Raw genomic sequence first — 24,809 nt, forward strand, 5'->3', positions numbered from 1 at the left:
GATAATGTTCAAGACCAGTGCTTGTCCACCATGTCAATCCACCGTGCAGATCGATAGCTGAGGCATCAGGGAGCATCGAGGGCCACTGTACACATGCTAGATTCTCAGCTGGGGAAGCCTAAGGCCTCTTGCACACTGCAAGCGATTCCGATTCCGCTTTTTAATCAGTTTTTACATCCGATTCCGATTCCGATTTTCAGTTTGCTCCCTGCACACTGCAAATCTGAATCTGAATCGCTGTGTCATCCAGGTTTCATCTACGGTGTGGATGGTAAAGCACTTAGCTGTGAATGATAGACCATTAAAAACTATGGGTGGAAACACAACATCTGGGTTGTCTTGCTCGAATACTTAAAAGTAAATCAGCAGGCCAAAGAGATTCAGCAACAACAACTGTGGAAGTGTTTCCTGTATTGGATAACTATACAGTTCACACTAATAACCTCTACCACTGGGAGCTGGTATATAGGTCTTTTGGCCATCTTATCAGTCTGTACACACACTCTGTTACTGAAAAACCAGTATAGTCTCCTCCTTACATAGTGACCTGTGGTGAATAAGTGGACTTGCCTGGGCTAATTATTAATTGCGTAAGGCTTGTACTGTACACATGCCCAACTGATGTCGCCTGTCGGGGATCAGGAGCTGCTCCCCTGGGTGACATCGCTGGGCCTGCTGCTGTGTAGATGATGACGCGCCACGTTTCATTGTGGGGAGGGAAAGGAGAGACGATGAGCAGCACATGCATGACATCGCACGGCTGGCAGGGGAGCGGTGCAAACAATGAGATCGGCAGTGGATCAGCGTCACTGGGCTTGAATAGATCTGTCTGGCAGATTGCTCACAGGTTGGGGTGTTGAGGGGGGGTTGTCGGGAGCCGTAAACACGTCTGGTTGTCAGTGGAGGCAATTGTTATTGGCCGTATTAGCCGACTTAAGTCAGGTGTTTGTACGGGGCTTTAGATGTAATTCAGTCACATACCGTTGTCACTTGGGCAATCAGAGCACTTTTCCTATGGAAATGCCTGAAGCCAGGATTAGCAAAATGTTAACTACTAAAATTCTGCAACCATGTAACCCCAGAGCCGGGATAAGGTCCTCCAGCACCCAAGGCTTAGACACCAAAGTGCCCCCCTCCATCCCTCCCACCCCAGCCGTCGCACACTGATTGCTATTAGACTAAGAGGCTCCTCCCCATCCCTCTCACCCCAGCCATCACACACTGATTGCTATTACACTAAGAGGCCCCTCCCCATCCCTCCCTCCCCAGCCGTCACACACTGATTGCTATTACACTAAGAGGCTCCTCCCCATCCCTCCCACCCCAGCCGTCACACACTGATTGCTATTACACCAAGAGGCCCCTCCCCCCTCCCTCCCACCCCAGCAGTCACACACTGATTGCTATTACACTAAGAGGCCCCTCCATCCCTCCCACCCCAGCCATCACACACTGATTGCTATTACACCGAGAGGCCCCACCCTCATCCCTCCCACCCCAGCCGTCACACACTGACTGCTATTACACTAAGAGGCTCCTCCCCATCCCTCCCACCCCAGCCGTCACACACTGACTGCTATTACACTAAGAGGCTCCTCCCCATCCCTCCCACCCCAGCCGTCACACACTGATTGCTATTACACTAAGAGGCCCCTCCCTCATCCCTCCTACCCCAGCCGTCACACACTGGGCTTGATTCACTAAACCGTGATAACTCAAATATCACACCTTATCAAAGTTATCACACCTTATCAAAGTTAACACGCCCTATCAGAGTAGCATAGCGAGCGCTACGAACCTGCAGGGGCTCAGGGAAGGACGAGTGCCATTGCCAATTAGCAGGCATACGTTCGTAGCGCTCACTATGCTACTTTGATAAGGTGTGTTAACTTTGATAAGGTGTGATATTTGAGTTATCACAGTTTAGTGAATCAAGCCCACTGATTGCTATTAGACTAAGAGGCACCCCAAGGCCCCCAACACCTTAATCTCTAGTTATCTGGCTTGCAGTCACTGCCATGTATCCCCTTTTCTTATTTCTCTCTGCTTCAGACACAACGGGGGAATGATAGCTGAGTAAGTTGTATGCCCCCTTCTGCACTGCACCCTGAGGCTGGAGCCTCTCTCGCCTCTGCCTCGGTCCGGCCCTGACTAACCCACCACTCTCAGGTTGGGCATTATGTCTTCCCATAAGTACATCAGGAACTGAACAAATCTGCTGTTGGATTCCATACAGAGCGAATTCTATGAATTTCTATGAAATGACCCAAATGAATAGTTTTTTTACAGTTTTTTTTCAGAACATTTATTGATACCTCTATATCAGCATATGGAGTGTTGTTGGAATCTCCTCTACATCTTTAACCTTTTCGGGACCGCGTGCATTAGATTCTACGCCGCATTTGTGGCTGTTCTAGCCTGATGCCGCGTAGGATCTACGCCGGCCCGCAGTTTCCACTCCCGACGCGATCGTGCGCACCCGGAGGTAGAGATTAAGCTGTCATATGACAGCCGACATCTCCCCCAAGTGATCAGCAGCCATCGCGTATGGCTGCAGATCACGTGATCACTACGATCGCCGTCCGATCGTAGTGATCAGTTTGACAGCTGCGGCGGCAGGGGGGAAAAGAAGAGGATCCACTCACCTCCCTGCCGTTCCCGCGACGATCGGCACCCCCCTCCGCTCTGGCCAGCATCTCCGCTCCGTCTGACGTCAGCTCTGGGTCCTGGCAACAGAACGGAGATGCCGGCCGGAGAAGAGGGTCCCATGCGGCTCATCGCTGGAGCCTGGAAGGTGAGTGAAGGCTGCTGGCAGAAGGGGGGGGCCCAGGCCACCATGGGGGGACACAAATCCAGCCAGCCACAGACGGGATCCGGCCGCCTGACCCCCCAAACGCGCGCACCCCCTTCCCGCCTCAAAATGCCTGGTCCTTAAGGGGGGTAGGCGGCCGGTCCCGAAAAGGTTAAACTGTACATTTGTGATACCTTTTTATATTTATTCCAGTGTGAATTACTTTTCACATTCTTTAGATGCGAGAAGCTGCAAGGAGTTACTGGATAAAGGCTTCACCATGAGTGACTGGTACACCATATACCCGGATGGAGAGCGACCATTGGAGGTCCTGTGTGACATGGACACTGATGGAGGAGGCTGGATTGTATGTACCTCTGTACTCTTATCATTCCAATAATTTACAAGTTCAGTTCCAGAATACATAATACAACCACACTCACCCCATTATTAACCTGTTGAGGACTATATTCCTTCCTAGGCTAGGTTGGCTGCAGCCTAGGGAAGCTGCTGTCATATTGGGGGTTGGAAATGTAAGGGGGGAAGTGCAAAAGTAAGACCAGGTCAAAAATGGAGAGATGGGGAGAGTAGTTACTACTACCCAAGAGGGGGCAGATGCACATGGAAGAAGGGGCTGCAACATAAGAGGTTGCATATAATAATGTGAAACAAAGAAGGTGGCTTCCACATGGATCTTGTATGGAAGAGGGAGCTGCTGCACATGGATGAGGGGTATACACTGAACATGGGTGGTAGCCAGGCCCATATTTACATCACAGGAGCCTATAGGCATAGATGTCCTGGAACTCTAGAATTCACCCTCCAGGAACTCATAAACCACCACCAAACTGCACCGCAAGTGTGCTGGCTGGCCCAGCTGTCACTTCTCCCTTACTTCCCTTGTCCAGTCATAAGCTACAGGTGTCCCTTACCATTAAGTTGGCCAAGGTACCCGCAGTATTAAGTAACTTGAGCTGCCACTGACCGAAGGGAGATCTCGTCAATGGAATGCATAGAGCAACCTCTCATTTACGCTCTACTCGGGACTCTGCATAGGGAAGAAGGAAGGCACTAGGGGAGGGGAATGAGCCGCCTTTCAGTCATCAGACGCCTGTAGGCATGTGCCTACAGTGCCTTATGGTAAATCCGGCCCTGAAGATAGAGAACCGGGGGGGGGGGGGGGGAGTGCAAATCCAGTTTTGAGTCTTTCATTCTATGGAGCCCTAGTGAAGTGTACATATTGGTACGCCGCCGGTGAGTTGGGTGCAGCTTAAAGAGAACCCGAGGAGTGTTTAAAGAATGTTATCTGCATACAGAGGCTGGATCTGCCTATACAGCCCAGCCTCTGTTGCTATCCCAAACCCCACTAAGGTCCCCCTGCACTCTGCAATCCCCCATAAATCACAGCCGTGCTGTGAGGCTGTGTTTACATCTGTAGTGTCAGTCTCGGCTGCTCCCCCGCCTCCTGCATAGCTCCGGTCCCTGCCCCCATCCCTTCCCTCCAATCAGCAGGGAGGGAAGCGATGCAGGCGGGGACTGGAGTTCTGCAGGAGGCGGGGAGAGCAGCAGACTGACACTATAGAGATAAACACAGCCAGCTCTGACAAGCTGTTCGTCAGCAGCGTGGCTGTGATTTATGAGGGATTGCAGAGTGCAGGGGGACCTTAGGGGGGTTTGGGATAGCAACAGAGGCTGGGCTGTATAGGCAGATCCAGCCTCTGTATGCAGATAACATTCTTCAAACGCATCTCGGGTTCTCTTTAAGCCGGATGACAGCTCACCCTGCTGCTGGTGAAATTTCCAGCGTCGTTAACTACTATTCCCCATCCGAGTCACAGCAACTCAGAGAAGTAATTTGGAGTCCGGCAAATGTCAGAACTCTGAATTACCCGTGGGCAGGCCACAGAATATAGCATTGCTGCTAACTCAGGTGCTACGCGGTCGGCGCATGGTGCCGAGACCCGAGAGATTACCTTCTTTGCCCAGCAGGAGCTTTGATGATGCTTTTGTCAGGGTTCCAGTCTTCAGAAGCAGGAAAGAGCAGCGGCAGCAGTCCTGGCAGGTTAGCTCAGAGTGCCAGGGAGTGATGTAGTCAGGGGAGCCTGGTATGTTGCGATGGACATCGGGTGAGTGCTGGATACCATTGTGACTTTAGCAGTGGACAGCAGATGACAGCAACAGGAGCAGTGTGTCTCCCGTGGCAGCAAGGAAGCAGTGCCGTAGTGCTGAAAGACAGCTCCACAGCACTAAACCTCACTCCCCATCGCCTTGCATCTACATGCAACACTCAGGTGAATCATTATTATTTGCCAGGTGAAGTGAAGCCGGCAACTGAATTTGCTGGTAAATCTTGAGCGATGTCAGTTGATATGAAGTTTGCACACTGTAAGTCTGGTATCATCTTGAATAGCATTTACCCACTGTGTCTTTCATCAGCACTATTGGATATTAGGCAGAGGGATAACTAGAGTGAAAGATAGCTTGCCTGACTGGTCCAAAATGAATAGGGTCACCTAGAGGAACAATAGACTCTGTCAGAGAGAAGTTGTTTAATTTGTTAAGTTTTCACAATGTTTTGTGCACAGTTTAATCAGTTGCTTTCACTCTAGGTCTTTCAGAGACGTGTGGATGGTTCTGTTGATTTCTATCGCGATTGGAAGGCTTACAAAACGGGGTTTGGTAGTCGTCTGACAGAGTTCTGGTTGGGGAATGATAATATTCATCAGCTAACATCTTCAGGTGATGATCACTTACACTACTGTCTAGGTTCTGATCTTACAGAAGTCTACAACACCTGGGAGCAGAAAAAAGTAATTGTGGTAGTGTTGATAGAGGGAGGGGCATTATGAGCAGAATCTGGAGCAGCATGGACCAGAATATACTGAAGAACACGAGGCAAAAAAAATCATGGCTAGAAGCAGCTGCAAGATCTTTTCTGCTGTAGTGGTATCCATACAGCTCAAATGCATTAAGAGCAGTCCCGGATTTACATCACAGGAGCTGGGCAGCCATGTTCTGTTTATTACATTGTGACAGGCTGAGGGCTGGAGATGCTATCAGCTTGCCTGTGTGTAAATTCACTCCCCTCTCCTCCTCCCTCCTCCCTCCACTCCCTCGGAAATCTCTGGCTAGTAGCCTCCTCTTCCTCCTGTCCAGACTGAACTCCCATAAGCCCTTGCTACTTAGGCTGAGAGTGCCAAGGCACTCTGGAGAAGCTGTGGGCGTGGCTTGTTTAGTTTATAGGGAATTAAAGTATTAAAACAAAATAAAAAAGTATTTGGCTTGAGGAATGCCCTATAAACTATATGAAAGGAACACAATTATGCAATGAGAAAAAGTTTATCTCGGATCCACTTTAAACTGTAATATCACCCACTTGAGCCATAGGGAAACATGGACATTACCTTGCACATTCAGTTGTAACTGACAGCTGCTGATATATAACTGACAGCAACTGGTATATTTCAGTTCTGACAAAATATTGTCAGAACTGGAAGGGATCGCTGTAAGAAGAAAATGGAGACCTTCTGAGAGGAACTGACAGTGACGGTGAGGTTAGTATGCAATATTCATTTGCAGCTATGTCATGTGTTTATTTTAAATAATTTTACTAGATTCAGGTTTCCTTTAACTATAGTTACTATGTATACGATGGGAGGCATACTACTATCTACGGAAGGCATGCCCCTGAGGGCTCTTTTCCACTATTGCGAATCCGCATGCGTCCAACGCATGCGGATTCGCACATGTAATGCAAGTGGATGGGCCTGTTTCCACTGTAGCGTTGTTGAGGTGCGTTTTTTCAGCGGTGAAAAAATGCACAGAAGAGCCGCAGAATTCGCCTGCCATTGGAATGTATGCGAATCGCATGCGGATCGCATGCAATGTATTTAATAGGGAAAAGACATGCGATTTCCCCATGCGTTTTTTGCCGCGAATTCGCATAGGTTCCAATGTAAATTCACACAGGCAGTGACATGGTTAAAATCGCATATACCCTCACGTATACCTAATAACTAAGTACAGCGCTGCGATCTAAGGCAGCACTGTACAGGGGACAGCCGTGTGACATGGCTGTCCCCCTGGGTGACACAGAAACGATCTGCTGTGATAGGCTGAAGCCTGCTGTGATAGGCTGAAGCCTGCTGTGATAGGCTGAAGCCTGCTGTGATAGGCTGAAGCCTGCTGTGATAGGCTGAAGCCTGCTGTGATAGGCTGACTGGGGGAGGAAGGGAAAAATAATCAAACTTATAAAAAAAATATATAAATATTTACAAAAAACAAATAAACACGAGGGAGCGATCAGACCCCACCAACAGAACGCTCTGTTGCTGGGGAGAAAAGTAGGGTGGAGGGGGGGAATCACTTGTGTGCTGGCATGTGTGGCCCTGCAGCTAGGCCTTAAAGCTGCAGTGGCCCATTTAGTAAAAAATAGCCTGGTCACTAGGGGGGTTTAACACCCCCTAGTAACCAGGGGGTGTTGAAGGTGCGCTCCTTTAGCAGTGCAGCTTAATGAATCAAGCCCTTTATTCATTGTTGTGTTTTTATTTCTTTTCAACCCTTTGTGGAAATGGATAAGGGGTACTATGTACCCCTATACTCTTTTCACCTGGGGAGGGGGCTATGGAGGAGAGGGTTATAAGAAATAAAAATGCAACCATGAGAAAAGTCCTTTTATTATCCTTTATATATATTGAATACTTACCTTTAGAGCAATGTTCCCATGCCAAGATCTATGGACCATGTGGGCTGGTATAGCTCGGAGTTCAAAGCCCCATTCGGGCGGGGCTCCGCATTCTGGCTATCCCTGTCAGCATGAGGACAAGGGGTTAAAGAGGCTCGGGAGTCGGGAACCTCATGTCATTTTTTTTTTATTTCCCACACTCTGAACAAAAAAAATGGTCCAAAAGATAGGTAAAGTTGCCATCCTTATACAGCCATATTGCGGCTTTATAACGATCCCTGACCAAAGTGTTGCCACTTCCATGGGGTTTCCAGTGGTGCTGCACAACCTATGGACCCCCTGGAAACCCCGTCATGAAATGCACTGCTCTTTCTTTTGCTATGTGCAAAATAATTTACACTACCGTTAGGTTGATACATTATCTGTCCTTTATCACATTTCAATATATATTTTTTTCTTATCATAAATTTAACCCATTCGCGTTCCGTCGTTGTCACTTGAGAAATGTTCAACTCCCATTCATTAGCCTATAACTTTATCACTACTTATCACAATGAACTGATCTATATCTTGTTTTTTCCGCCACCAATTAGGCTTTCTTTGGGGGGTACATTTTGCTAAGAGCCACTTTACTGTAAATGCATTTTAACAGGAAGAATAAGAAAAAAAATGGAAAAAATCATTATTTCTCAGTTTGCAGCCATTATAGTTATAAAATAATACATGCCTCCATAATTAAAACTCACGTATTGTATTTGCCCATATGTCCCGGTTATTACACCGTTAAAATTATGTCCCTATCACAATGTATGGCGACAATATTTTATTTGAAAATAAAGGTGCATCTTTTCCGTTTTGCATCTATCACTATTTACAAGCTTAAAATAAAAAAAATATAGAAATATATCATCTTTACATTGATATTTAAAAAGTTTAGACCCTTAGGTAAACATTTACATTTTTTTTTTATTTTAATGGGGTTTTTTATATTAAACATTTTATTTGGGTAGTTTTGGGAGGGTGGGATGTAAACAATATGTTTATAATGTAAATGTGTGTTCATTTTTTTTTTTTTTTACTTTTAGTTGTAGTATTACTTTTTGGCCCCAAGATGGCGGCCATGAGTTTGTTTACATGACGTCACTCTAAGCGTAACATATGTTTAGAGCGAAACATGGAGGAGGTAACAGCCAGAAAAGGCGCAGCTTCCGAGAGAAGCTGTCGCTCTTTCAGCGGGGGAAAGGAATCAGTGATCGGGCACCATAGCCCGATTCACTGATTGCCTGGCTAACGAACCGCGGGCCGGGAGTGCACGTGCACGCATGGTTCCTGGACGTAGTTTCTACGTCCAGGAACCAAAATAGGTTAAAATTGATATTCTCCAAAACGATAAGGTCTTTTTGAAAAAATGTTTTTTTTCTCTTCTTCCCACTGTCCTCCTTAACATTCTGTGCACATCTAGTGTTTCTGTCAAGTACGGGGGCTTTGCTATTACCCGCTAAAGTCGGAGATCATTGACTTTAATGTTAAATGCAAACGCAAATTTTTGACTAAAAAAATGCGAGCGGCAAAGAGCCCAAGTTCGCTGGGAACTTTCTGGTGGTGAACAGTGTTGCTTGCGAATTTTCGCCAAAGTAATTTTCGCATCGAAAATCCTGTTTTTCTTTTCGCAAAAATTAGCTTAAATTTTTGCATTTTCACCCAATAGCGAAATTTAAAGGGAAAGTGCCATATTTTCACCCAAATACTAAATTTCGAAAATAACTGCTATATTCGACATGTGCTTAGCATGAAAATTTGAAAAATTGATAGGAAGTAATGTCTTCTCTCCCCATATTAGGTCTCCCATGATTCTTAGCTGCAGAATTGACCCAGGAACCATATAACTACAACCAATCAGACAACAGACAGCCCCGAGTATAACACTAGCTCTCTGACACACCAGCCTCTGTTGGGAAGAGTTAGTGGATGTGATAGGAGTAGAGAGAGCTTAGCTAGCTAAAAGGGGCATAGCAATAGGGGGTGCAGAGGTAGCCACCGCATCGGGGCCCTTGGGCTAGAGGGGCCCCGAGGGGCCCAGCCTCAACCACAGTATTAGCTCTATATTGGTCCTATGCTGATAATATTTACTTCTATAGATGATTACAATAGCAGTGATCATTAACACACTGTTTCCCATCCCTTTCTTGCACCTCTGACACTGTGGTTGTCCTTGATTGGTTTTGGTGTGGCTTATCAATTGTTATGTATAGAGAGCTTGGGGGGCCCCAATGCAAAACTTGCACTGGGGCCCACAGCTTCTTAGCTACGCCACGGCTAGCTACTGCTCATTTATTTGCAGTCTACTGTGTATTTGTGGTTTGAATATCTCCACAAATGCAAGCTACAGCAGGCTGGATTGTGGTTGTATTCTAAAACAAAAGTCTTTTTTAAAGGAGAACTGTAGTGAGATGTATATGGAGGCTGCCATATTTATTTCAATTTAGGCAATACCAGTTGCTCGGCTGTCCTGCAGATCAATGTGGCTGCGGTAGTGTCTGAATCACACCAGAAACAAGCGTGCAGCTAATCTTGTCAGATCTGACAATGTCAGAGTACCTGATCTGCTGAATGCTTGTTCAGGGGCTATGGCTAAAAGTATTAGAGGCAGAGGATTAGCAAATTAGCCAGGCAACTGGTATTGTTTCAAAGGAAATAAATATGACAGCCTCAATATTCATCTCCTTTAAAGGACAACTGTATTGAGAGGTATATGGAGGCTGCCCTATTTATTTCCTTTTAAGCAATACCAGTTCCCTGGCTATCTGGCTGATCCTCTACTTTTAATACTTTTACCCATAGACTCTGAACAAGCATGCAGCAGATCAGGTGTTTCTGATATTTGTGTCAGATTTCTGACAAGATTAGCTGCATGCTTGTTTCTGGTTTGATTCAAATACTACTGCAGCCAAATAGACCAGCAGGGCTGCCAGGTAACTGTTTTTTTTTTTTTTTTTTTTTTTTTAATAATTTTTATTAGTAGAAAACAGTGGTTACAGTCAATGCAATAAGACATGTAGATATTGTTTAACATTGGAACAAAAGGAGAGTAAGGAAGAAAGACATTTTAATAAAAGTTACAATGTCTGATATTTAACGATAGAGATTTAAGTATTGTATTGTTAATACAGTTTTCTACCTATTTTTTTTCTTTTTTTTTCCTTTGAAAACCATAACTAGCACTTAGCAGAAATAGTCAAAGCTGCATTTTTAAGTTTGAGAGTAGGAAAACTCAACAGTCTGTTCCTAGAGGAATACGAACTCTGGAGGGACGAGGCATCCCCCTCCCCGGAGGGAGAAATCCTCTATGACTATAAAGCAGCATTGACATTGGTGATAAGTGAATTTAAGAGAATAAACTAAACATAAAATGAAACTATACCTGACACTCACATATAATCTCGTATTCTTGTCGTTGACAAGAGTCTAGCGTGTATATGTATCTGTATCTGTATCTACCCATCCAATTTGAGCCAGGAAGGAGTAGGAATGAGAAATAGTGGGAGGAGGGGTGAGAAGGCGAGTGAAAATGTAGGAACGACGGAAGGAGCATATTTTCAGCAGTGTAAAAATACAACACGATCTCAAGCTACATTTATGATCAGGAGTAGAACTTAGATTCCAACATCCAGACAACCCAAATCTCCAGCAATATGTTTAGATAGATACCACTTGGTATATTTAAATGGATCCATGATATTCAGTAAATTAGTTCTAGGGACATAGCTTTTTATAAATGGAGTCCATAGTTTAAAAAATGTTGCTGTGTTTTTGGACTTACATTGCTCGGCGTCAAATTTATTGATATACATTAATTTATTCATGGTATCTATTAGTTGTCTGGAGGTTGGAGGGGAGGAATAGACCCATTGCGTCAGTATACACTTCTTGGCTGCAAGAAGAACCAGATGTTCGAGCGGCTTCAGTGGAGCCTGATTAGTGGTTGTAAAGGGTTTTATAATGTGGAAAAGCGCATCCCAAGGATTGTTATCTCTCTTGACAGATGTCAGTCTCAAACACATGTTCCTAGCTTTAAGCCAAAATTTTTGGATAGAGGGACAGGACCAGAGTAAATGGAATAAGTCTGGGAAGGCCTGCTTGCATTTGGGGCAGGAGGTTAGATAGTCTGTTTTCCCTGAAGGTTGTTTGAAATTGAATGCATAATAGCCTTTATATATGACTTTTAGTTGCATTTCACGCCATGTTTCTGCTACGATATTTGAACATACCTCAGCCCATCCCTTCTCTATTAAAGGTCCCACCACTTCAACAGTAGACTGAAGTGCTTTCGCCCAAAAGGAAAGATGATTAAAAGAGGCAGATTGAAGTTTAAAGGACCGAAGTTCCCCGTATAACTCTGAAATAGATTTTTTTTCTGATGTATCGCCTAGGATCTTACTGAATTTCTCATGAGAAGGGAGGGACGTCTTTAGACCTATCGTAGAGTTTATGTAGTGTTTCAATTGATAGTATCCCAGGACTGAATTTGTAGGGAGTTTAAACTTTTTTTGCAATAGGGGGAAGCTCAATATACGGGCACTTGAGTCCAGTACATCTGCCAAGGTTGTGATTCCTTTGCTTTCCCATATCTTCGATATTATTGTACCCTGTCCCCCTGGGAAGTCAGGAGAAGACCATAGCGGCATTAAAGGAGAAATGTGACCTGGGAGAGAAAGATATTTGCGAAACTCTCTAAATGCTAGGCAGGTGTCACGTAGTAGTATATTCTTCTTTATTTTATCGGGGAGTGAAATAATTTTAGAGTGTAGAATTCCAGCCAGGGACCATGGTGTGCATAATTCCTGTTCCAATTTTGTGTTTGTAAAGAAGCTCGTTTGGCCTAGCCAATCTCTGGCATGTCTGAGGATAGAAGCTAAATTATAGGCGCGTATGTTAGGGAAATTAGCCCCAATTGCCTCCTTTGGGTTCTGTAAAAGCCTCAGTGGGATTCTGGCTCTTTTTCCTTTCCATAGGAAAGCTTTAAATGCCTGGGTTAAAGTCTGAACATCCTTATGTTTTAGTAATATTGGTAAGGTCTGTAGGGGGTATAAGAGTCTGCCAAAGCTAATCATTTTGATAAGGTGGCATTTCCCTAGAAGAGAGAGGGGTAAGTTTCTCCAATGTTGTAGTTCATTTATCACTTTTAAGATGATGGGAGTATAATTTAGATGATAGAGTTTTGTTGCGTCCCTGGGTATCTTTATTCCTAAGTAATAAATGTAGTCACTAGCTAATTGAATTCCTGCCCTTTGTATTAATTGTCTAGTTTTTAGATTAGAGGAGTGGGGATCTAAAAATAAAATTTCAGATTTAGATTTATTTATATGTAGGCCCGAGAACCCCCCGAAATGATCTAGAGAGTCAAAAATCTTAGGTAGGTCATGCTTGGGGTTTCCTGCGAAAAGCAGGATATCGTCGGCAAATAAAGAGCAGTGAATGGATGTTTTGCCTAGGGTGAGACCTTGAAAAACTGTCCCTGATCTAAATAATTCTGCTAGTGGTTCGATGGTCAAATTGAATAATAAAGGGGAGAGGGGGCATCCCTGACGGGTGCCTTTACAGAGATGTATAATAGGAGACGCGACCCCTTCCACAATTATCCTAGCTGATGGGGAATCGTATAATGAATGTATGTATGCCGAAAAGGTGCCTTCAAATCCCATTTTTACCATGACCATATCCAGCCAGTCCCATCTTATACTGTCAAAGGCCTTCTCAGCATCCAGTAACAAAATAGCCCCCGGACGCCGAGAAGGCCCCCCCAGCCGAACATGTTCCAAGACCGCCATGACTCTTCTAATATTTAAAACTGCAGACCTTCCCTGTACAAAACCCACCTGGGAATCCTTTACTAGGTTAGGGAGAAGGAAAGCCAAACGCTGTGCCAAAATCTTAGACATCAGCTTGATGTCGCAATTAAGCAGCGAAATCGGTCTATAAGATCCGGGGTCAAGTAAGTCTTTATTTTTTTTAGGGAGAACCCTGATAAAAGCCTCATGGGCTGTGGCTGGAAACTGTTCTTTCTTTAAGATATAATTGAATAGTTTACCCATGTATGGAGTGATGTCTTTTTTGATACTCTTAAAGAACCCAAATGAGAAGCCGTCTGGTCCTGGTGCCTTATCATTAGAACTAGACTTCAGGGCTTCCGTTATCTCCTGATCTGTTATCGGAGCATTTAGCAGTTCCCTGTCTTCCTCAGAGAGTCGAGGCAAGGGTAACTTATCTAGAAACTCGGGCGCACCCGCGCCGATGGCTGGCGGTGGTTCATACAAGTTCTGGTAGAATTTATGAAAGATTTTGGCGATGTCAGCAGGTTCAGTATGTATTGTGCCTGATTGGTCTTTAATATGGGTAATGTGTTGGAATTTGCGTTTACCGCGTGCTATATTTGCTAAAAGTTTGCCTGCTTTGTTTCCAAATTTAAAAAAATTCCAATCAGTTTGTGATCTCCAGAACATAGCATATCTGTTATATATTAAGTCCAGGGCTTGTTTAGCATCGAGCCATTTACGCCTAGAAGATTCAGACATGTATTTAATATAGTCATTGTATGTCTGTCTAGCTGAAGTGGTTGCTTTAGTGTATTCATCCAATGTTTTTTTCCTTCGCCTGCTGACATATGCCAAAATCTCGCCCCGGACAACCGCTTTACCTGCTTCCCAGAATAATATCGGATCTTTGACATGGCTAGCATTGTTTTGAGCATAGTCGAGCCACCACATTGGTTTAGAAAGTCTTCATCTTTAAGCAGATGGGATGGGAACCTCCATTGCTTGAACATAGAGTTACTACGTCCTGTCAGGGATACTTGTAAAGAAATGGGGGAGTGGTCTGATATGGTAATTTCAGCAATGGAGGCTTTAGAAATTGATCGCATTGTATTCGGGTTCACCAGGAACAAATCAATACGGGAAAATGATCTATGCACTGGGGAGTAGAAAGAGAAGTCACGATGCAATGGATTCAGAAAACGCCATGCATCTATCAAGTTTAGGGATTCTGCAAAGGTGTTGACTCTTTTATCATTTTCATTTGCTTCTCTAAAAAGGGGGTATTTTGCTGTCTGCTTCCTATCTTCAGTCGCATTTAAAACAGCATTCCAATCTCCTCCAAGTATGCATAGAGCGGAGGGGTTTATAGCAGACACCAGAGATGTAATTTCTGATAGAAAAGGCCCATTGCCTGTGTTAGGACCATATAAGTTAAATATAGAGAGTTGAGAGCCCCTAATGTCTAGATCCAGCTGAATCCATCTCCCTTCTTTCACATCAGATTTATGGTGGAGAATTTGACATTGTAGTGATTTCTTGATAAGGATTAGTGTTCCTAATTTCCTTCCGTTAGCGGGGGCCCCTATAACTGTACCAACCCATAATTTTTGCATCATCTTATACTCATCTGGTGTTAAGTGAGTTTCCTGGAGCAAGGCGATATCAGCCTTTAATCTATGTAGGTGTCTTAGAACTTTTACTCTTTTCTCACCGGTCCTCAGACCCTTCACATTCCAAGAGACAATGTTTATCTCATGGAGGTAACCAATGGAAATGGGATAAATGAAAAGAGAATAGTGGGGTGAGGCGGGAGAACTGTATCCCAGCAGAGTACAGTCCTTTCCCATAAAAATGGTTTTGGATGGGTGTGGGTGTATGTAGTGTCATGAGTGTCAGAGCAGAAATCAAACAGTAAAACAAAACTATATACAAAATCATCAGATTATTGCTTCTCACGCGACTCCCTTTTTTCCTCAAGTGTAACAGAGACAGGAGAATAACAATAACAAGAGCCATTGCAGTCTCAATTCGCAGACAAAGATGCGAAATTGGAGTATTGTCAAAAATCGTGATCATATCACTGGCTCCTGTCATATTCGTTGCTACTAAGAAATTGCTAACATTGCTCCATTCCTTATAAAATTCAGTATTGACATGGCACTGAGTCCATCACCGGCGAACCTAGGTCGCCGGAGAAACAAGCAGCACCATTGATATTTAAAGTGACAGCCCCCACACATTAAGGCCGTTAGTCGTCCATAGAAATCGGCACAGAGCGCAAACAGCAGAAGTATGCCGAGTGCGCCTACAATGTCGATCCTCAGACCGTCATTTCACTAGTAGAAGTATTGTTTGTATTACATATTAATTATTAAACATTGAACCGCCCCTTTTTTTTTTTTTTTTTTTTTTTTTTACCCACCCGCAGTTGTTTCTTCCCCTCTATACTAACCCGAATAAGTAAGTCTAAGACCCTAAGGTTGTAGGATAAAGTAGTCTATGCACCCAGTAGTTACCATCCGATGTGATTTGGTTCTCAAGGTGTTGCGCATGGAAGGGTATCATCTCCAGAATCATTGCCGTGTATAGAGTTCTCTTGTGCACGAGGGGATTTAGGTGGAGGGCCTTCATGCAGATTGTCAAGGTTAGCGGAGATGCTCCTTCTTGCCTTTGGGGATCTCCCGGGCGAGTCATTGTCTTGCAGCTTTTTGACATAGCGTGAAGCTTCCAGTGCATCCGGGAACGTCTTAGTAGAAGAGTCGGGCAGATAAATCTTGAGGACCGCTGGATATATGAGAGCGAAGCGAACTTTCTTACTTATTAGTTCCTGGCAGGTGGGAGAAAATTCCTTTCGAGCTTTGGAGACTTCGGCTGAAAAATCAGCGAAGACTAGGATTTTGTTTCCTTCAATGTTGAGAGATTTCTGTGCTCTAAAAGCTTGCAGGATCTTATTTCTATCTGTATAATCAAGGTATCTAGCGATCACTACTCTAGGTCTACTCTAGGTCTTTTGAGTTCCGGTTTTAAGGGCCCTAAGCGGTGTGCGCGTTCTACCTTTAGAGGGCCTGTGATACCCAAATTTTCAGGGATGATGTCCGCGCATAGTTCCATTAGTGTATCTGGTTTAAAGGATTCAGGAATGCCCACAAATTTTAGATTATTTCGTCTTGATCTGTTCTCCAGATCATCTATGCGGTCTGCTAGAACAAGGTGTTTCTTATCAGAAAGATCGGAACGTTTCTGTATTAACTCAAGCTTGTCTTCTAGGCTACTAGTGCGTTTCTCACTTTCTTGCAGGCGAGCAGTGTGATCTTTTAGTTGCGTCATAATAGGGGCCATATGTGCTGAGATAGCTTTTGTGATTATATCGGATAAGTCATGTTGTAAATGTGTAGCTACCTCTGCGGCTAACTTCTTGTAGTTAATGGGGGTAGATTTTCCTTTACGAGGGGTTGGATTGTCATTCTCACTGGCAGATTCCATATCCGTATTTGGGGTGCTTTTAGATTTGAGGTTGGATCGGAATTTGGGACGTATAGGGGATCTTTTGGCACGTTGGGTTCTAGCGAGGAACTTGTCCATACCTGCTCACCTAGTAAAAGGTATTCTGTTGCTTTTGGATATCAGTAGTCTTCTGCGTCAGCTGAGAGCACCTGCTGTGTGGATCTTGCACGGGTGCGGATTATAGGCCTTTCCGCGTGTGTGGGCCGGGAGCTTGCACAGAGCGTGTCAGCAGGGAACCTGTGCGGGGAGCCCGGAGAACCCCTCACCCGCTCGCGCAGTAGGTTCAAGCTATAGAGTCCCCCTCTCCGTAGTTCGTCGTGGCTGGATTGCGGAGGGCCTGTCCGCGTGTGTAGGCCAGGGTCTTGCGTAGCGCGCGTCAGCAGGGAGTCTGTGCGAGCAGCTCAGAGAGTCCCTCACCCGCTTATGTAAAGGGCTCAGGTTGTAGAGTCCCCCTTTCCGTAGATCGCCGTGGCTGGCTTGCGGGGGGCGCGGCCCGTGGGCCTGTCCGCGTGTGTAGGCCGGGGATTTGCGTAGAGCGCGTCAGCAGGGAGGCTATGCGGGTAGCCAGCAAAGTCTCTCACCTGGGTAGGTGACCGTAGGTCGTGGTGGGTGGACTGCGGAGCTTGTATGCCTGTCCGTGTTCAGAATCCGTATGGTTACGGAGGGTAAGCCGGCGGGAGCAAAATGGAGGCGGAAGCAGCCAATGCAGGAGCTCGTCGATTCGGCCCAGAGCTGGCCGGAGTATAGATCTATCCCTTCGGGGTCTTCAGCAGTGCGGGTGGGCGTTTTAGAAGGCTGAAAGAGGTGTGGGGGCTGAGTGAGGAACGGAGCTCCTGTTGCCGTGTCTGCTCACATGAGGCGCCGGAACCGGAAGTCCTGGTTTTGTTTTAAAAGAAATACATTTGGCAGCCTCCATTTCCCCCCACTACAGCTGTCCTTCAGGTCCCATTCACAGTTGAAAGCGCAAAACGCCGCACTTACCGCCGGCGTTTTGCGTGAGTGATTTTTCAGCAGAAAAATCACTGAACACTGCTGCGATTTTTCCACGATCGCGTTTAGCGCTTCTATAGCACTGAAACACGATCGCCGAGAAATCGCCTGAAAATGGTGCAGGCGATGCGTTTATGTGTCACGATTTTGGGCGATTTGTGTCGATTAGCCCAAATCGCCCAAGCAAGAACCTGCCCATAGGGTTTAATTACACTAGCACTTTCAAAAGTGCTAGCATTTGAGCGTTTTGCCGAAATTGCCGGCAAAACTCTCAAGTGTGAATGGGGCCTCAAGCATGATCGTGGTGTCCGTTCCGATGTTTTTTTGTTTTTTTATTTGTACACTGCCAGCTTCTCCTGACTTTTGGGGGTGGTGGTCTCTCAGACCAAGCCGCTGACCCCCCCCTCCCCCGCCACTGTTAATTTATGGGATATGTACACTGTCTGCTTCTCCTGACTTATGGGGGTGATGGTCACTCTGACTGACCCGCTGCTCCCCCACCACTGTCATTTTATAGGATATGTACACTGCCTGCTTCTCCTGCCTTATGGGGGTGACGATCACTCTGACCGAGCCGCTGCTCCCCCCGCTACTGTCATTTTATTGGATATGTACACTGCCTGCTTCTCCTGCCTTATGGGGGTGACGATCACTCTGACCGAGCCGCTGCTCCCCCTGCTACTGTCATTTTATGAGATATGTACACTGCCTGCTTCTTCTGACTTATGGGGGTGATGGTCACTCTGACTGAGCCGCTGCTCCCCCCGCCACTGTCATTTTATGGGATATGTACACTGCCTGCTTCTCCTGCCTTATGGGGGTGATGGTCTCTCTGACTGACCCGCTGCTCCCCCCGCCACTGTCATTTTATGGGATAAGTACACTGCCTGCTTCTCCTGCCTTATGGGGGTGACGATCACTCTGACCGAGCCGCTGCTCCCTCCACCACTGTCATTTTATGGGATATGTGCACTGCCTGCTTCTCCTGACTTATGGGGGTGATGGTCACTCTGACTGACCCGCTGCTCCCCCCGCCACTGTCATTTTATGGGATATGTACACTGCCTGCTTCTCCTGACTTATGGGGGTGATGGTCACTCTGACCGAGCCGCTGCTCCCCTGGCACTATAATAATACTGACAAGTGCACTTCATATATTATTTTTTTTTTATTCAAATCACTATGTATATTGAGGCGTTTAACAAAAAAAAATAACATAAATGTGTATTGTTTTCCTATCGTAACTTTAAAATTGATTTTGTCCAAAACTATAAGGTCTTTTTGAAAAAAAAAAATTCCCCTTATACCCACTGTTCTCCTTAACATACTCTGCTAATTTGGTGATTCTGGCTTGTAAGGGGGCTTTGCAATTTACTGCGAAAATTGCGGACATTAGGCAAAAATAAACGCTGAAATATTTGGGCGAATTTTCGCTTGTCGAAGTGAAAATTGTACTTACTTCGGCAAAAATTCGGCTAAAAGAATATTTGCATTTTCACTCATCAGTCACTGCCGGCGAACTGTTCGGGCTATCTTTATTGCAGAATGGAGAATAAACCATCCAGAGAGGTAGTGCAGTGCTAGTTCATTTTATTGTTGTTGATGTGTTGTGTTACTGGTGGTATCATGAAATCATGTGATGTCGTTTCAGGGACCTGGGAGTTAAGGGTGGATCTCCAAGACTCTGATTTTGTGCGATATTCTGCCAAATACAATTCCTTCAAAGTTCTGGGAGAATCTGAGAAGTACAAGTTGGCGCTGGGAAGCTTTTCAGGTGGCAATGCAGGTAAACATGTCATACAATATGTATTACTTATTGCTACTGTATCTAATGTACTCCTCACTGTTGTGTAAATATTGTCCATTCTCTTTAAAGAGGACCCAAGTTTAGATCCAGCCCCATTTCTATTGGTGTGCCAGCCGTGCGACTGCACTAAGCGCTGTGAGGGAGGGGAAAGGCCGTGATGGAGGGGGGAGCCAAGGCCTCACTGGGACTCCTCCCTCCCTTCCTCTTCCTGGGGCCACCAATCACTTGCTGCTTGTCTCCTCTGCATAGCCGCTGATACATGCTATATTTTCTGCTAATATGGAAGTAGAGTTAGTATCAGCAGCTATGCACTTCCCTGCGCTTACTCTTCAGCGTAGCGGGGAGCACAGAGGGCGGCTATACTGGCTACCTATACTGGAGGCACTTACCTGGCTAACCTATACTGGGGGAAATTATACTGGCTACCTATACTGGGGCACCTATGCCTGGCTGCCTATACTGGGTGCAACTAGACCTGGCTAACCTATACTGTGGGCACCTATACCTGACTTGGGTGGTACAGGGGCGCAATTTTTACATCCTTGCCCTGGGTGCAATTTAGCCTAGAAACTGCCCTGTTTAGATCTAATTTAAGGTGTAGGTAGACTGTAAAGATTTGCTCCAGGATTTTTTTTAATTGAGGGTGCTATGCAGGTGCTGGATCCACTGGTGCGGTAGCTGCTCACCTAATGGGTGTGTCCATGCGCTGGAGTGTGGGCATGGTAATGACAGGTCAAGGTCGGGGCCAAATGTACATGAACTTAGCAGCTGTGTAATTCACAGACAGTGAACATCAACAGAAAAACTTTGAATGAACCCCCCTTTCCTGATAAAAAAGAATTACCTTCTTACTATACATATAGCAGAGATTAGACTTTGAGCTCCTCTGAAGTTAGCCTGTGATATGACTATGTACTCTGTAAAGTGTTGCTCTTGAAGTATAGAAGGACAGGGTTGCTTGGGTAGTACTTTTTAAAACCCGCCAGGATCCGGATCCGGGTACCCAGATATCCGGATCCTATTCAGATATCCAAATCCGACCTTGCGGATATCCGAGTGAATTCGGATATCCGTCCAAATTACCCGTGGGTACCCGACCTATTCGGGTATCCGGATAGAAAACCGGAAGTGCCCTTTAAATAGCTTTAAAAAGTGTTTTTAGGGTAAATGATGCATGTAGCATCATGTTTTTTTTAAAGGGAAACACTAAGTTATTATTTGGTGGACATAAAATGAAAAAAAAAAAACTGTCAATTAACATCAGGACTAGGTTCCAGACAGCGGTCGTGCAGCCCACATTATGTCCAAAGTCCAATCGCACAACTGGGACATGACAGTTTTCAGCCCAGACACCTCCAAAAAATGACACCGCAATTGTGTTTTGGGATGAATATAGGTGGTGGTATCAGCAGCAGTGGCCTGTGGCACCGTGGCGGTGGGAGCCAGCACCAGCTTGCTTTAGCCTCTTGAACTCCTCATGCTCAACAACATGTTTTTTGGCCAGATGGGTGAGGAAGTTGGAGGTGCCATACTTGTAGGGGTCACAACCTCTGCTCATCTGTAAACGAGATAAACAGAGGAACTCCAAGAGCCCCAATAGTGTAGTATGTATTGACAAAGGCGGTAATGACAAAGAGTAATAGTTGTTATACTCACAAACATGGGTCACCAATAGGCAACCACTGTAAAGGCAGGTGGGGAGATTATCCTGACCCCACTCAGGAATAAGAAGTCGCTCTCTGTAGATAGTAGAAAGGGTTGCAACCTTGCACCAAGGGTGGATACAATATTATATAAGAGAGAACAGAGGCGCCAAAAGGATAAAAGGGGTTTTAAAGGAGCTTAAAAGCCAAAAATTTGGTAATTAGAGGAGGCAGTGGTGGACTTACCTCCTCCAAGCAGACACAACACGACTGTACATTCAGTCTATTTATTAACGAACTCCAGATAAAACAAAGCAACGCGTTTCACGGGTCAGCGTCCGCTTCCTCAGGCAATAGAAAAAGGAGTTACAGCTGCAAATGACAGAGATCAGAGGCTATATTGTTTCTGCTATAATACATCCTACATTTAAAACTTCAATCATTGAGTGACAAACATGTGCAACATAATATAATACATTGACAGTAAAGGTACAGTATTTTGTATTATACAATTGTTATGTTGGTGGGCTGTGTTGGGGGGGAAGGGGTTAAAGAATTTGGTAGAGAATCTGTAGTTTGCACACATTGCATATGGCAAACTTGCTGTCCAATGAGGGCAGAGTGAAAAAATGCCAGATTGGGGAGGTGAAGATTCCCCTGCGGCCTGAATGGGATGCTGCGGCTTTTCTCCCTGTGGCGGTTGGGGGTTGAGTGGTGCGGCTGGTGGTAGCAGCAGAAGGCTGTGGGTCCCGCATTCCATGGCCACTGCCTGCAATGCTGATCCTCCGTGCCAAACCCACCGACGCATCCTCCTCCTCAGAGTCAGAACTGACATCCCCATCCTGTGGATGGTAGTCACGGTCCTTCATCACATCATCAACATCATACCCCCCCCCCTCAAAACCCAGAACATCCTCCTCAAACTCATTGCGGCTAACAGCCCTGAGTTCAATCGTGGCGCCTGGAGCAAAAAGCTTGCTGACTGAGGGTAGGCTGCCCGCTGGGATCGACACTGACACGGCAGACCTTCTGAGGGTGGCCGTAATGTTGCTCCCTGTCCTCTTGCCCGTGCTGCCCCTCCCCCGGCTGCCGGTGCCAGCAGACATAGTACAACTTATGCGTGATGATGTCACCAGATGATGTGGGGTACTTTTACTTTAATGAAATCGGGGTTGGACTTTAAATCAAATCAGCATGGAGTGACAGACCGCAGAGTAGAGGACAGACAGTGCGCACTATCTGTCTAACTGTCACACTGACAATGCTCAGCACAGCAGCACTGCAGTAATCTGTAGTAAGCTATAGTGATGCTCAAATACCCCTTTTTAAAATTCGAGTTTGGTCGAATTCGAATAGTAAATTATTCGAGGTCAGTCGAATATTCGAGTCGAATAATTTTTACTATTCGATTCGACCTCGGACTTCGAGCTCACTATTCGAGTCGGTATTCGAGCTAACTATTCGAGCTGACTATTCGAATTGGCCTTAAATAGCTTCCAACACTTGTTTTGAGGGTGAATGATGCAAGAAACCTCTTTTTTTTCCAAGTAACAACAGCAAGTGATTATGTGGGATGTTCCTTTAAAAAAAAATGTGGAAAGAGAAGTTGTGTCCTTAATTTTGTTCAGTAGTGTTACTGTATATACTTGTTCTTCTTCTTCTTCTTTATCTTTCTTCTTCTTCTTCTCGATCTTCTTCTTCTATATCTTCTTCTTCTTCTTCTATATCTCTTCTTCTTCGTCTTCTATATCTTCTTCTTCTTCTTCTATATTGTCTTCTTCTTCTTCTATATTGTCTTCTTCTTCATCTTCTTCATCTTCTTCTCATCTTCATCTTCATCTTCATCTTCTTCTTCTTCTTCTTCTTCATCTTCATCTTCATCTTCATCTTCTTGTTCTTCTTCTTCTTCATCTTCATCTTCTTCTTCTTCTTCTTCTTCATCTTCTTCTTCTTCTTCTTCTTCTTCTTCTTCTTCTTCTTCATCTTCATCTTCATCTCATCTTCTTCTTCTTCTTCTTCTTCTTCTTCTTCTTCTTCATCTTCTTCTTCTTCTTCTTCTTCTTCTTCTTCATCTTCTTCTTCTTCTTCTTCTTCTTCTTCTTCTTCTTCTTCTTCTTCTTCTTCTTCTTCTTCTTCTTCTTCTTCTTCTTCTTCTTCATCTTCTTCTTCTTCTTCTTCATCTTCATCTTCTTCTTCTTTCTTCTTCTTCTTCTTCTTCATCTTCTTCTTCTTCTTCTCTTCATCTTCTTCTTCTTCATCTCATCTTCATCTTCATCTTCTCTTCTTCTCTCTTCTTCTTCTTCTTCATTCTTCTTCTTCTTCTTCTTCTTCTTCTTCATCTTCTTTCTTCTTCTTCTTCTTCTTCTTCTCTTCATTTCTTCTTCTTCTTCTTCTTCTTCATCTTCATCATCTTCTCTTCTTCTTCTTCTTCTTCATCTTCATCTTCTTCTTCTTCTTCTTCTTCTTCTTCTTCTTCTTCATCTTCTTCTTCTTCTTCATCTTCATCTTCTTCTTCTTCTTCTTTTCTTCTTTCTTCTTCTTCTTCATCTTCATCTTCTTCTTCTTCTTCTTCTTCTTCTTCATCTTCATCTTCATCTTCTTCTTCTTCTTCTTCTTCTTCTTCTTCTTCATCTTCATCTTCATCTTCATCTTCTCTCTTCTTCTTCTTCATCTTCATCTCTTCATCTCTCTTCTTCTTCTTCTTCTTCTTCTTCTTCTTCATCTTCATCTTCATCTTCTTCTTCTTCTTCTTCTCATCTTCATCTTCATCTTCTTCTTCATCTTCTTCTTCTTCTTCTTCTTCTTCTTCTTCTTCTTCTTCTTCTTCTTCTTCTTCTTCTTCTTCTTCTTCTTCATCTTCATCTTCTTCTTCTTCTTCTTCTTCTTCTTCTTCTTCTTCATCTTCATCTTCATCTTCTTCTTCTCTTCTTCTTCTTCTTCTTCTTCTTCTTCTTCATCTTCATCTTCTTCTTCTTCTTCTTCTTCTTCTTCTTCTTCTTCTTCTTCTTCTTCTTCTTCTTCTTCATCTTCTATCTTCTTCTTCTCTCTTCTTCTTCTTCTTCTTCTTCTTCATCTTCTTCTTCTTCTTCTTCTTCTTCTTCTTCTTCTTCTTCATCTTCATCTTCTTCTTCTTCTTCTTCTTCATCTTCTTCTTCTTCTTCTTCTTCTTCATCTTCTTCTTCTTCTCTTCTTCTTCTTCTTCTTCTTCTTCTTCTTCTTCATCTTCATCTCTCTTCTTCTTCTTCTTCTTCTTCTTCTTCTTCATCTTCATCTTCATCTTCTTCTTCTTCTTCTTCTTCTTCTTCATCTTCTTCTTCATCTTCTTCATCTTCTTCTTCTCTTCTTCTTCTTCTTCCTTCATCTCTTCTTCTATCTTCTTCTCTCTTCTTCATCTTCCTTCTTCATCTTCATCTTCATCTTCTTCTGTCATCTCTCATTCTATCTTCATCTTCTTTCATCTTCTTCTCTTCTTCTTTTCTTCTTCTTCTTCTTCATCTTCAATCTTCATCTCATCTTCTTCTTCTTCATTCTTCATCTTCATCTTCTTCTTCTTCTTCTTCTTCTTCTTCTTCTTCTT

The 24,809-nt window shown here is 44.5% G+C and overlaps 1 protein-coding gene across 1 annotated transcript in view; it reads left to right on the forward strand.

Annotated features, from left to right (window-relative positions):
* LOC137527498 (ficolin-1-like) overlaps positions 1–24,809 on the forward strand; it is a 64,657-nt gene that overhangs the window by 16,408 nt on the left and 23,440 nt on the right. The window contains exons 4-6 of the mRNA XM_068248015.1: positions 3,031–3,158; positions 5,401–5,530; positions 19,434–19,568. Coding sequence (XP_068104116.1) covers positions 3,031–3,158; positions 5,401–5,530; positions 19,434–19,568 — 393 coding nt within the window. The remainder of the gene's footprint in view (positions 1–3,030; positions 3,159–5,400; positions 5,531–19,433; positions 19,569–24,809) is intronic.

This window comes from Hyperolius riggenbachi, chromosome 8, assembly GCF_040937935.1.
Source record: "Hyperolius riggenbachi isolate aHypRig1 chromosome 8, aHypRig1.pri, whole genome shotgun sequence".
In the NCBI taxonomy this organism is placed as follows: domain Eukaryota; kingdom Metazoa; phylum Chordata; class Amphibia; order Anura; family Hyperoliidae; genus Hyperolius; species Hyperolius riggenbachi.